Here is a 14,564-nt window from a genome sequence, read left to right as displayed (position 1 = left end):
GTAAAACAGGTCTACAGGTGTCTGTCTTTCTCTCCCTCTCTCTGTCTTCCCCTCCTCTCGATTTCTCTCTGTCCTATCCAACAACAATGATGACATCAATTATAATGATGACTACAACAATAAAACAACAAAAAGGAATAAATAAAGATTTTTTTTAAAAAGACTGAGAAGAGAACTCGGTTGGCTTGGTTATGAAGGGTGTTTATTAGTATAGCAAAGAGATAATACATTCAAGTCCAGTTACAGTACACATGCAGAATCTCAAGGCAGAAAGTGCTCAAACAAATATAAAACCAAGTTTATTAAGGAATGTGAAATTCAGTGCAATAAATCTGATCGCTTTACCCCTGCATTCCAATGATGGCCTTCATCAATGACTGGATATTCCCTGTACCTGCCACAGGGCTCTTCCTGCACTCATGACGGGGAACATAGACTTGCCATGATGTTGCTCCTAACTACTTCTTTAAGAATTAGTTTGTCCTAGTTTCTTCCAGGAAGCCAACTACAATCTTCCTAAAGCCCTATAAGATACCATCTCTCACATCCTAGATGACTTGAGGTATGTAGATCACTCTATACAATTGTCTTATCTAGTTCCCTCGTTCAGTGTATGTTAAATTGCTGGATATGAAAAACTACCTTTGCCTTCGTCATTCTTTTTCCTTGGGAACTTAGCATGATGGCTGGCAAAAAAATAAACATGTTTTTTACCCTAACTATAAAAGAGTATTTTAGGGGCCTTATGGTGGTGCACCTGGTTGAGCGCAAATGTTACAATACACAAGGACCTGGATTCAAGCTTCCAGTGCCCACCTGCAGGGGGAAAGCTTTGCAAGTGGTGAAGCAGTGCTGCAGGTGTCTTTCTGTCTTTCTCTCTATCTCCTACCTTCCTTCTCCATTTCTGGCTGTTTCTACCCAAAAAATAAATAAAGATAAAAAACTTTTTAAAAAACTTGAAAAAGAGGGGTTATTCAGAGCTATTGAGGAAGTCACAGAATCCTGAAAATCAGCATATACAGAATATAAAAAATGAAACAGCCTTTAACTTGAACAAAGCATCCTTCAAAATTCTTCCCCAAATGCAATTCCTTATGTCCAGTACTTTCTGCTATTTGAATAGATTTTCTCCTCATAATTTGGCATCCATGAGCCATTGCTACCCACAAATAAAAACACAGCTAGATCTGCACTTGTATGTCAGTAAATAGATTGCTCACATGGCTTGACTTGTACACACAAACTAACCACAGAAATGGAATCCTGTGGGCCAGAAGAGACATAAGCTAATGAGAAAACAAGCTTCATTGGGCTATTTGGGTCAGGAGTACAGGCAGGCAGAGGGCTCAGCAGAGAAGCAGAACAATCAGCAAGACAACATGTGATCTGGCACAGAACTGGACAAACAGTAAGGGAATCAGACTGAGTCTGGAAGTTGTGAAAATGTTCCGAAACTTCTAAATCATGAGCAATGCTTTATAAACCACATCATCAGTTCTAATAAAATTGATCTGTTGGGGGGGGGGGAAACATTTTAAGAATCATCTGTTTGGACTGGGCAGATTGCATACTGGTCATGCAAACAATTTTCATGCCTGAGACTCCAGTGCTCCAGAATCCATTCCCAGCCCCAACATAAGCTAGAATTGAACAGCTTTCCGGCAAAAACAAAGAGAATAAAAATAAAGTACTGCTCTCTTCAGCCTCCAGACTTTTACACTCAATATTCTGTCAGTAGAGGGGAAAATGATCCTTAGACTTTAAGGAGCCTTTTGGCAATTTCTGCCATAATGAACTTCTGTGGAAACAGCCATTTTTGGGTACTGAGTTTGCAAAGAGGTTCAGATCTACTCTGGTACAGGATAGCTCATAGTGGGTAAGCCACACAGAAATGCACTTTGCATTTCTTCAAAGGTTATTTGGCTCTTAAGTGAAAGGCTAATTTCCCTCTAAAATGTGAAAAGTCTTTACATACATACAATAGAGCATGAATATTTTTTAGAGATTTATTTAGCAGCCTAAGAATTTCTCATTAATTTGAATGATTTTACATGCAATCAACTATTTCAGACAATCTAAGTCAGACTTTCATATCTGATAGTTCAGAACACTAGGCTCAGAATTCACAGTACTTTAAAATAGCTGTGAAAACAGCTTTTTCCACACTGTCTGGTGCTACTTTCCTGGCAGATGTGGACACAAGACTGAGACAATGTACAAGATACGGAGACCACAGAGGCTGCCATGGTCTTCTGTGACTTCTTCATTGTGTTACACATCTCCTTTCCAGAAGTCGAAGTCGAGTGTTTATACATCCATCCCAAGTATGACTTGACTCGTTGGGTGTGAAAATAAGTTTGATATAAAACGATAAGAGAGGAGATCAAATGAGTCGGAACCCCGCATAAATTTAGAGCTCCTTTATTATTATGTTTTTAATTCTCTCCACAGTGACCTCCTTCTGATATCTACACAAATAACAAAGTTTTATGCTTGGGTGAATGTAATTAGTGAAAATGGTAAAAAATTATGTAAAGCAGACCTTAGGAGTGAGAGACAGGATTTAGTGGCATAAGGGCACTTAAGAAAACACACAGCATGGTCGAAACATTACAAGTCTAAGTTTCTTATAATTTTTCTCTGAAGGCAATTCCAGAAATGATTTGAGCATTAGTTGTTCTGGATTAAGTGTAATAACTTCAGGGTGACTTTGGAAGAATATGCTCAATGTAGAAAAATATACATGCTAATTTTCTCTATTGACTTACACATCTCTAGTCATTATCACATAATTTTTTCCACTAGCGAAGAAATTTTGGTTTATAGGATTGTTGTGGTCACGGAGCTACAGCTAAAAAAATAATTTCAAAGCCACTAAAGGGAAAGGCCATATAGATTCATAAGAATCTTAAATGCAAAAAAAATCTCATTTTTCCCATCTATAAAATAAAGGCTCAGACAGTGTGATCTCTTCAAAAATTTCTAGTGCTAACACTTACTTACTCTATAAATAAATAGGGTAAGCACTGTTCACATAACTTTGCTCTTACTAACATGAATTTCAGAGGCTTCATAATAGAATAATGGTCCCTTTAAACATCAAAGTTATGAGCCAGAAGATAACAGAAGCATTAAAGCAAGATGCATGAGGACACCCAACTCACACACATGTCACCTGCCACCTCTCCTACAGCCCCACACACTCCGCTTTGAGCCTTCAGCAGTAAGACCTCAGTCTCCTAAGAGGGACAATTCCAGACATCAATCTGATTGTTCACATTCCTGCCAATCAATTGCCAAATGAATTATATGTAATTTTACTCTGTGAAATGAACTGTCAGCTTTTCTCTAAGTCGTTGCTACTTCAAAAGTGGAAGAAGTGCCTTCAAATGGAAGTATGACAGGTGTGAGGAAATTCAGCTTGCGGTAATTTCCAAAGTATCTTATTCTGTAGATTCCGGGCTGAGTGGTGTTTGGAATATGCCACTGCACTGTTGCATTGCTGTGACCTGCGAGTCCTTTGTGCCAATAGAAACTGTTGGTAGGAAAAAAGCCAAAGTTTCCTTTTAAGAACTTACGACAATAAAAGTGTACGATTATTCCTCGAGTGGATATTTACGGAGTACTTATTATAATCAGGCCGGTCTTCTAGATCATTGATAGCACTGGAAAGAAAGAAATCTCTATTTTCGACAAGAGAATCTTGAACCCAGGTCATTGGACAGCACAGTGCCTGCATTTAACCACTGCCACCACGGCCTGGCCACCCAGAAGAGAATCTTGAAGAAATCGTCACTGGTAGAAACACCCTTACATACAGGGAGACGTGCCCTATACTGGCAACACTGATGCTTCTCCACTTTGTGAACTGTAGAGAAACCTTACAGTCCTAGCATTTCCTGCTTCAACGAACACTTCTTTTCACATCTAGATTCATAAGTTTCAAATATTTCTTTACTGGGGCCAGGCAGTGGCACACCCTTTAAGCATACTTGGTTACAATGTACAAGGACCTGGGTTCAAGCCCCCAGCCCCCACCCGCAAGGGGAAAGCTATTTACATGGTGAAGCCATGCTACAGGTGTCTCTCCTCTCTCTTATCTTTCAATTCTCTATTTCTCTGTCTCTATTGAACAAATAAAACCATCTTTTAAATTATATATAGATATATAGCCGAGAGAGAGAGAGATAGACAGACAGACAGATGATGCACACTCCTTAGAATGTTCAGGACCCTGGGTTCAAACCCTAGCAGCACATAGGAGTGCCATGCAGGTAGCACAACAGTACTAAGGTGTGACTCCCTCCATGTTCCCTCTCTCACCCTCTCTAAATAAAAGGAGTGAAGATTAAAGCCTTGGCAACTTCTCAGTGACACCCACATAAGCAAGACTCTGAATTCATTCCCCCAGCACCAAATCAAATATGAGTCTGAGTGTATTTTTCTACCTAACGCCTGATTCTCTTTGAAGGTGCTGAGGATGCAGAGGGCAATGGCAGCAGGTAGTGTGCTCGGGCTGAGCTGGCCCCCCTGCGTGTCTTTCTCTGCCTCTCCATCGAATGAAAAAGAAGTGGCCCAGGAGTGGTAAAGCATATATATGCTAGGACCCAGCTCCATCAAAATATATTATGAAACTGATTCTTTTTGGGGTGGGGGGCAGAACTATGCCTACGGCTTCGTGCCTGCCTGCACAATGACTTCACTATTCCCAGTGGCCTTTTATTTACATATTTAAGAAATATTTTCTCTTTTTTTTTAAGTTTGTCCTTTTTTTGGTATTGTCTTTATTTATTGGGTAGAGACGGCCAGAAATCAAGAGGGAAAGGAGTGATAGAGAGGGAGAGAGACAGAGAGACACCTGCAGTTCTACTTCACCGCTCAGGAAGCTTTCCCCTTGTAGGTGGGGACCGGGGATTTGAACCTGGGTCCTTGTGCACTGTAATATGTGCACTCAACCAGGTGCACCACCACCCAACCCCTGAAACTTTGGCTTTTTTTTTTTAACGCAACACTGGGCAATTCTAACTTATGATGGTACAGGGGATTGAACCTGGGACTTTGGAGACTAAAGCATGGGAGTTTCTTTGCATAACCATTATGCTATCTACCCCCCCCCCAACTTTCTTAATTTAGACATTGACAAATCTTCAAAAAATTATTCATCTCAAATGTCCAACAACAAAAATCACAGAGATATAGCTGTCTATGGAAATTAAATGAGTATGTTTGCTATTAATAAGCAAGTGTTTAAAGACTCGCGTCTGTTGTGTTTTGGTTAATTCAAATGAAGAGTCACAACATGAAAAGCATTTTTTTTTTTACCAGAAAGTTTGTCTGGCTCTGTATCTCAACATCTTCAACCAGCTCCCCTTTCTGTCCGTTTGCAAGAAAGTTAACTGGCATTTATGGATCATGATGGCAAACATGGGGGCCTTGAAACACTACCATGTTTGTAAGAATGCAGACCATAAAGGTCATGAGCACGTAACCTTAGGAAAGAACCTCACTGAAGTCTATGAAATAACTAGATGTGGCCAGAAAGCACCATATTTTAAGCCAATATTCTCATTTGTCCTCCTTGCTCTGTGAGCCATTTCCAAGGCTAGAGAGGCAACAGATATACTCACCGAGTTTCCCAAGAGGCATCGTTAGTCACTACCTGCCACGTTTCTGAAGTGGCCTCATATTTCTCCACAGTAAGAAAGGTAGAATAGGTCTGAAAGGCAATGAATGTGATTGATCAAACACACCGTCACTGAAAGAAATGGTCAAGGATTCTCTTTGTTGACTTTATAAGCGACACTAAGCTAAAAGAAAAGAAAATGAGGGAGTCAGGCAGTAGCACAGTGGGTTAAGCGCATATGGTGCAAAGCACAAGGACTGGTGTAAGGATCCTGGTTTGAGGCCCCGGCTCCCCACCTGCAGGGGAGTCGCTTCACAAGCGGTGAAGCAGGTCTGCAGGGGTCTGTCTTTATCTTCCCCTATCTGTCTTCCCTCCTCTCTCCATTTCTCTCTGTCCTATCCAACAACAACAGCATCAATAGTAACTACAACAATAAAACAACAGTGGCAATAAAAGGGAATAAATAAATATTTTTAAAATCTTGTATAAAAATTTATTCAAATTTCATCCAAAATCTTAAGTGTTCTTTCTAACATCGAATGTAATATCTTCAAAATGCTAAATTTTTTCAGTGAGCTAAAATCACACCTTTTTTTTTTTAAGAAAACTGTATGAAACATATTTTTAGAGCCAATAACAAACTTTGAAAACTAGGACAGAGAAGACATGAAATAAAAATTGCTATTTAAAAAGGGCCTAAGTCAAAGCTTTTCATGACATATTTATGAATGTATTTCCAAGACCTTTCCTAGTCATCTCAAGGTTTAAAAAGAGAGGAGAGGAAAGTTTATTCATCTTCCCATCTCCTGTAAATGAATTATACGTGATTCTCCACAAGTGGAAAAACTAAAAAAGGATGCATAAATCTTCTTGTTCTGCATGCTAGAAGTAATCCCTATATTTTATCATGATGAATTTCTAGAAGCCACATCAAAAGAGATTTTATTTTACCATTGGAAAATATCTATACTGTAGTAATGTGTTTCAGACCAAGAATTCAGCACCAAATAAAGAACAGATTTGAATAATATAACAGCTTAAAAAGTACAGACTGTAAATCTCCATTTTTCTCAAAAATCTTTAAACTATGAACCTTAAAAGTCAAACTTAACTGGGGAAAGATAGGAACAGGCTGGGGTTTTGGATCAATCACTCTGCCAACACCCAGCCCATGTCCAGTGGAGAAGCCAGAACTCCCACCTTCTGGGGCTCACAAAAGAATTTTGGTCTAGACTCCCACAGGGGGAGGAAGGCTAGGGGACCAGAGGGCTCTGAACTCCAATTTCATCAGGAACCGGAGAAAGAAGAAGAAAAAAATAAGGGAGGGGGACCACTCAGAAGTAGTAGGTGTGACTTAGGAAGAAAAGGAAGGCAGGGCCATAGAGGGAAAAAAAAAAAAAGGGCAAATGTACAGAAATATAGATAGTTGCAGAAATAATAGTCAACTCATATCTGTGACCTTGGGAGAACTTTCCAATGGAGAAATGGGGACACGGAACTCTGGTGGTAGGAACAGTGAATAATTACACCCGTTACCTTGTGATTTTGTAAATCAGTATTAAATCACTAATAAAAAAAGTTTAAGTCAAGACATATAATTCAGCCTTGTTCATCACAATCTTTTACACCTGTCTTTTTCAAACATATGGGTAAACTTCTGCTGAATGGATCGCTGATTCATGTAAAAATTTGTCCCTTGCTACTTAACTGATGGACTATATTTAATAAAGAAATTTTCATAACTGCTTCTAGAGCAGAGCAACAGTAGTGGTCTGAGATAGATTAGGGAAAGGGGTGGATCCTTACAGATAGGTCAAGAGTCCAGATTAAAGGACAAATCTAGGCTGCTGAATATGAACAATGGGACTATGCCCCACCCCACCCCTGCCACCTCCAAACCTTGAGCCTTTCAAATACATAATCAATTCATATGATTAACTTTGCTGAGGAGACAGCATAATGGTTATGCAGTAAGACTTTCGTGCTTGAGGATCCAAGATCCCTGAGTCAATATCCAGCACCACCATATACCAGAGCTGATCAACACTCTGGTGTCTCTCTATCTCTTTGTCTCTGTGTGTATCTTTTTCTGTGTATGTCTCTTTACTGAAGATAAACGAAGTAGGGGGCTGGGCAGTGGTGCATCTGGTTGAGTGCACAGGTTACAGTGCACAAGGATCCAGGTTCAAGCCCCTGGCCCCCACCTACTGCAGGGGGAGAATTTTGAGTGGTGAAGCAGGGCTACAGGTGTCTCTCTGTTTCCCTTTCTACCTCTCCTCCTCCTCCTCTCAATTTGTGGTTGTCTCTATCCAAGAAGCAAATAAAGATAAGAAAAATAAATAAAACAGTAAAAGCTAGTTTTTAAAAGAAACAAGATAAATGAAATACAAAAATAGCAATTTACTTTTTTAAATGATTAACAGTAATATGATTAATGTGATTTGTCATACTAGACCTTAGTGTATGCTTCTGCAAACTAGGGATAGTAAAAATTAGTTGCAATAAGGCTTAAAGTGGGGGCCAGGTGGTGGTACACCTGGTTGAGCGCACACATTACAGTACAAAAGGATCCAGGTTCGAGCCCCTGGCCCCCACCTGCAGGGGGAAATCTTCACGAGTGGTGAGGCAGGGCTGCAGGTGTTTCTCTGTCTATCTCCCCCTTTCTTGCTGATTTCTGGCTGTCTCTATCCAATAAATAAAGATAATTAAATATATATTTTTTTAAAAAAGGCTTAAAGTAGACTCATGATAATGTCCATAAAACATGTAGCCTACTAAGCATGAATAGTAAGCCTTTGAAAGAACAGACACAATGATGGGATGTTTGCTAATAATGCAGAGAGAGCTGAGAACTGTCTTCTGCCAAGCCCAGAGCATTCACAGGAGTTGATTCGATTCTTGTGCTGAAGCTTTACTTTTTTGTTGTGATTCTCCATGATAAAAGTGAGAGTATCAGATAGCAACTTACTTTCCTGTTTCCTGTAACACTTTGATATCTTCAGCAATTAATGCCATAAACATTTATTCTGGTACAGTTTGATTAGCCAGAGAAATTATTTCAAGCAGATGCATGCTGATTATTCAAGCAGAACATTTTTTCCGGCATTAAATATGACAATGCCACATTCACAGTAGCAGTCATATCTTAATGAACAGAAATGGAAAGGAACATTGGGAGAAAATATTATGGATTATAAGTGATGATGGGCCATCCAACAGAATGAACACTTCTTTATTTCCAACAAAAAAACTGACCTTGGGATCCGGGTGGTGGTGCACCTGGTTGAGCACACATGTTACAATGTGCTAGGACTGAGTTCAAGCCCCCGGTCCCCACCTGCAGGGAGAAAGCTTCACAAGTAGTGAAGCAGTATTGCAGGTGTCTCTCTGTCTCTCACCCTATCAATCCCTTCCCTCTAAATTTCTGACTGTTTCTATTCAATAAAATAAATAAAGATAATCTTATTTATTTATTCCCTTTTGTTGCCCTTGTTGTTGTTATTGTTACTATTATTGATGTTGTCATTGTTAGATAGGACAGAGAGAAATGGAGAGAGGAGTGAAGACAGAGAAGGGGAGAGAAAGACAGACACCTGCAGACCTGCTTCACCATCTGTGAAGTGACTCCCCTGCAGGTGGGGAGCTGAGGCTCAAACCGGGATCTGGGGGCTCAAACCTGGATCCTTGTGCTTTGCACCACGTGCGCTTAACCCACTGTGCTACCGCCTGACTCCCAACAAAGATAATTTTTTAAACTGACCCTCATATCATGTTTATGTTCATTTCCTTTTTATTCTATACCTTTATCATCTGAATGCTCAGTAGGAGAAAGTGCCTATTGACTGCTGTGAGTTCTATCAACATTCTAATCCAGTTACAGAAGGCTGAAATTGTTTCTTTTCAACCATCAATAGATTGCATATAATTTAATATATATTCATTCACATGCATACATGTGAGAAATCACAAATATGAAATGTGCTAAATTATTAGAAATGTAACTTCTAAAAAAAAAAGTTCGTAGAAAAAGAGACAATTCCACCTTCTATTTGATAGACTTCGCCAGAGGTAAAGTCGCAGCAGCTGTGTCTTGCTCTCCCAGATCACATAGGAAAAGCAATGAAAATCACCTGAAAACTCAACCAAATATGACCAGGGTCTCTTCAAAAACTCACCAGGCCACAGGTGAGTACAGACACGTGTGGCTTGTGGACAGGATGGGGCTGAGGGAGAGATTCCCCAGGACTAAAAGACCATTCATTCTCAGGAACAGCTAATGCCTGTCCCGGAGTTTGGCAGCTGAGACATACCATTTCTGAGTCTAAGTTTTGGTAACAAAAAGGCTGCTCAGGAGGGGAAAAGAAGAAAGAAAAAAAAACACCTAAAAACTCACCAAATCACGCAACTGTGGATTCTCAAGTCTGCACTGCCCTAGCAGTGCAGGGTAACACCTCTATTTCACTGTTTTTACATTGGCTATATACTTTTTGTGTAGTTTTCTAAGACTAACAAATGAATACTCTACTTGAATCAATAAAAAAAAGGGGAGGGAAAGGAGTAATACAAGATAAAGAAAAACACGTGAGTGAAGGTACTAGGCCAGAATGGCCTCTGCTGGGATCCACAAAGATTCTGTGATAGTCGAGGCAGCAGCCCTGCTGAAGGAGAGGAGCCAAAACATACTACTTCTAACGTTCTCCTCTATGTGTTTCTTTATCATCTGAAGGTATATCATTTGAACGTGCCTATTTACTTCTGTGGAGTTCTATCACAATTCTAATCCAGTTACAGAAGGGTGACAAATGCACTACTTCTAGCAGCTAAACATAAATAGGATCAAATTCCAGTTACATCTACTCAAGAGACAGTATAGTCTCTACACACTGTACTATAAGCAATCCTAAATAAAAGACCAGTTAAACATGTCCTGTAGGCTTTTCTTCCATACTCAATTCTATACGAACTATGGCTACTGAAAAATTGTCCGACATCTACAAAAATAAATAAATAAGTAAATAAACAAAACTTAAGATGGAACATCTAATATTTATGTTAGTAATTTCTTTTTTTATTTTTTTTAATATTTATTTTATTTATTTATTCCCTTTTGTTGCCCTTGTTGTTTTATTGTTGTAGTTATTATTGTTGTTGTCGTTGTTGGATAGGACAGAGAGAAATGGAGAGAGGAGGGGAAGACAGAGAGGAGGACAGAAAGATAGACACCTGCAGACCTGCTTCACCGCCTGTGAAGTGACTCCCCTGCAGGTGGGGAGCCGGGGTTCGAACCGGGATCCTTATGCCGGTCCTTGTGCTTTGCGCCACCTGCGCTTAACCCACTGTGCTACAGCCTGACTCCCTGTTAGTACCTTCTAAAAACAAATGTTACTATAACAAGTAAAAGAAAAGCTAAAAGGTAGACTTTGTAAAACATAAAGTTCATTGATGCTCACCTGGTTTTCTGCTGAATGCTTTGGGTTAGCACCTACGAATGTAACTTCAGCAACTTCTCCCTGAAAACAGAAGTCATTTTATGAGTTACAATGAAACGGGTAGTTACTATATTCAGTTTCGAGCCATTATTTATTAAATAATCTAGGATCCTAAGGGACTACATAGGTTCTAGTCTATTCAATGAAGTAAGTTATTATCTGGAAGTAATATTAGAGAAAATGCCTTTGCAACAATAGATATGGGAATTTATTTCAATAAATTACTCCAGAGATTTTGGGTCAGTGAATTTACTATTTTATATTTTATATTTACTATTTTATATTAATTTATATTTTATATTTATACTTTCTATTTTATATTTACTATTTTATATTTATATTTTATATTATATTATATTTTAATATTTATATATTGTGCTGGTATGCTTCTAAGACCCCTTCTGTTTCATTGGTTTAATCCCCCCTGCTTAACACTGTATTCTATTTACATAACCACTGTGAACTAAGCACCACCCTGCCTGCAGGGCACTGGTTTAATCCCCACTGGTTCATGATGTCTTTTTGCTCCGCCCCCTCTCCTTGTCACACCCTGATTACACCAATCTCTTTTTGCTCCACCCTCTCTATGTCACATCCTGTTTCCACCCTACTTGGCAAGTATATATAAGGACAGGATTGTGATTATGGATACTTTAGATGGCTTAGATTGTGCTGCGTTCCACATGAATAAAGACTGATCTGCATACCACTCAGCCATGAGTCCCTGGCCATCTGTCTCCTGCCCGCAGAGCTAGCCCGGCATAATGGGTCATACAAAAAGTTTTGGTTACTCAACCGAATGTCTTATGCTATGACTGGCCAGTTGTGTTTTGTGAGAGAGTGAGTTGAAAGAAAAAAAAAATTAGTTGAGTAACCAAAATTTTTTGTACAACCCATTATGCCGGACTAGCTCTGTGGGCAGGAGATAGACGACCAGGGACTCATGGCTGAGTGGTATGCAGATCAGTCTTTATCCATGTGGAACGCAGCACAATCTAAGCCATCTAAACTATCCATAATCACAATCCTGTCCTTATATATATACTCACCAAGCAGGGTGGAAACAGGATGTGACGTAGAGAGGGTGGAGCGAAAAGTGACTGGTGGAAATCAGGGTGACTACCAGAGGGGGCAGAGCAGAAAGACATCATGAACCAGTGGGGATTAAACCAATGCCCTGCAGGCAGGGTGGTGCTTAGTTAACAGTGGTTATGTAAATAGAATACAGTGTTAAGCAGGAGGAATTAAACCAATGCAACAGAAGGGGTCTTAGAAGCATACCAACATATTGTATATATATGTAGCAGAAAAATGGCTATTATTAGAGATAGCACTTTAAAGATAGCTTCTGCAACCACTGATATTCCCTCATAACACCCCATATGTACACAGAGAGAGGAAATAGACTAGGGGGTCAGGCAGTGGCACACTGGGTTAAACGCACATAGTACGAAGCACAAGGACCCACACAGGGATCATGGTTCAAGCCCTCGGCTCACCACCTGCATGGGGGGGTCACTTCACAAGTGGTGAATCAGGTCTGCAGGTGCCTATGTTTCTCTCCTCTCTATCTTCCTTTCCCTCTCTCTTAATTTCTCTCTCTCCTATACAATAAAATGCTAAAAAAGAAAAAAGAAAGAAAGAAGTGGCCACCAGGAGCAGTGGATCTGCAGTGCCAGCACTAAGCCCCAGTGATAAAACTGAAGGCAAAAAAGAAAAGAAAGAGGGAGTCGGGCTGTAGCGAAGCGGGTTAAGCGCAGGTGGCGCAAAACACAAGGACCGGCATAAGGATCCCGGTTCGAGCCCCGGCTCCCCACCTGCAGGGGAGTCACTTCACAGGCGGTGAAGCAGGTCTGCAGGTGTCTGTCTTTCTCTCCTCCTCTCTGTCTTCCCCTCCTCTCTCCATTTCTCTCTGTCCTATCCAACAACAATGACATCAATAATAACTACAACAATAAAACAACAAGGGCAACAAAAGGGAATAAATAAAATAAAATAAAAAATTTTTTAAAAAAGAAAAGAAAGAAAGAAAAAAGGAAATAAACTAAAATAGGAATAGTCAAAACTTTTCACTGCACTCATAGTTAGACATATAAACTACAAGACGGAATAACGAAGTGTGTGTTTCTCTTGCCACCTGAAGCAAAGAAATGATAAGGAATATGCACTACAGTGGTCTTGAAGACACAGTGAAATCAACAATCCTTAAGCAATAAGCAGGAGAGAGAGAGAGAGAGATGTGATTGGATTGCCCCAGTTGAATATCTTCAGAGAGTTTACAGGATAGTCAAGGAAACAGAATTTTACAAAGCCAGGAAGCCTAATGACTTAAAGAAAACAAAAAAGATACAGAAATTTCTAAAACACCACCTCCTCATCTGGGGCCCTAGTCAGGGAATCCTTGGATTCCCACACAGACATGATGGGACTAGACCGCTAACGAATCTCTCTCTCCACCATCACTGGTCACTGCCATCAGGAACGTCATCACAAGCCCTCCTGCGGCGTCTCCAGGACCCTGTCTTCATGGCAGAGCAGCAATGGCAGGGACTTCCCACTCTCTGAATGGAAGCTGGTCAGCCTGCTCTGTCCTTCAAGGAAGACGGGTCCTGACATGAGAGCAGCCTAGGATGTTCCAGCTATACCCATGCACTGTGAGCTCAGACTGACATGGATGCAGAAGTTACGCAGGCTCTGGTGCTAAATATATATAGGCTTTGGGTCAAGTGGATGGAGGTAAATAGTTAATTTGACCCATATAATTATTTTCAAGAATGGGAGCTGCTCTCAGTCCTAATCCAACTTTCTATCCCTTTTCTCTCCTCTGACACTATTTTCTCAGACAATGTTTTCACCCAACTTCATCCAAGTTATCAAACTCAAGCAAAAAATAACCACAGTCGTGGGCCCCTAGAAACATGCCTAAAATGCACTTTCTAGCTTTCTTCCACCCTAAGATCCCTAATCTCACTTGCTCTGTTCCTACTTTTTGGTTCCTGTTCATTAACCATTTTGTATCACGTCACGTCCTGCTACCTTTTAACCATCAAGTTTCAGACACTGCCACGATTCCATCCTAACTTCTCTGGGCAGACGACTTCACCAATGTGTCCTAGAAACACACCTCTCTAGAGCCCTGCCCCACTAGGGAAAGACAGAAACAGGTTGGATGTGTGGATCAACCAATGAAGAAGCAACTTAAGCCAGAACTCCTACCTCCTGCATCACAATAACAATTTTGACCTAGACTCCCAGTAGGGTAGAAGTGATAGAGGAAGAAGATAAGAGGGCTCTGAACTCCAGCTCCATCAGCACTCAGAGAGAGAAGAGCAAAAAGAAAGGAACATTTGGATGTAGTAATAGGGTCATGTGTGGCTTGGAGGGGAAGAGAGAACTGGACCTGGAAGAAAAAAAAGGGCAATTATGTACAAATGTGGACAGACTGGTGCAGA

At 40.3% G+C, this 14,564-nt stretch overlaps 1 protein-coding gene across 3 annotated transcripts in view; it reads right to left on the bottom strand.

Moving 5' to 3' along the window:
• Window positions 1-702: 702 nt before the first annotated feature.
• ASAH2 (N-acylsphingosine amidohydrolase 2) overlaps window positions 703-14,564 on the bottom strand; it is a 50,334-nt gene continuing 36,472 nt past the window's right edge. The window contains exons 12-14 of one of the 3 annotated variants that reach the window (XM_060188188.1): window positions 11,074-11,133; window positions 5,628-5,716; window positions 703-3,535 (exon numbers count right to left, since the gene is read on the bottom strand). In XM_060188188.1, the coding sequence (XP_060044171.1) occupies window positions 3,349-3,535; window positions 5,628-5,716; window positions 11,074-11,133 (336 nt within the window). In that variant the 3' untranslated portion in view covers window positions 703-3,348. The other 2 variants (XM_060188251.1, XM_060188309.1) reach the window with 2 other exon arrangements.

Source organism: Erinaceus europaeus, chromosome 1 (assembly GCF_950295315.1).
Source record: "Erinaceus europaeus chromosome 1, mEriEur2.1, whole genome shotgun sequence".
Classification (NCBI taxonomy): domain Eukaryota; kingdom Metazoa; phylum Chordata; class Mammalia; order Eulipotyphla; family Erinaceidae; genus Erinaceus; species Erinaceus europaeus.
This window is presented reverse-complemented; position numbering and strand designations above follow the sequence as displayed.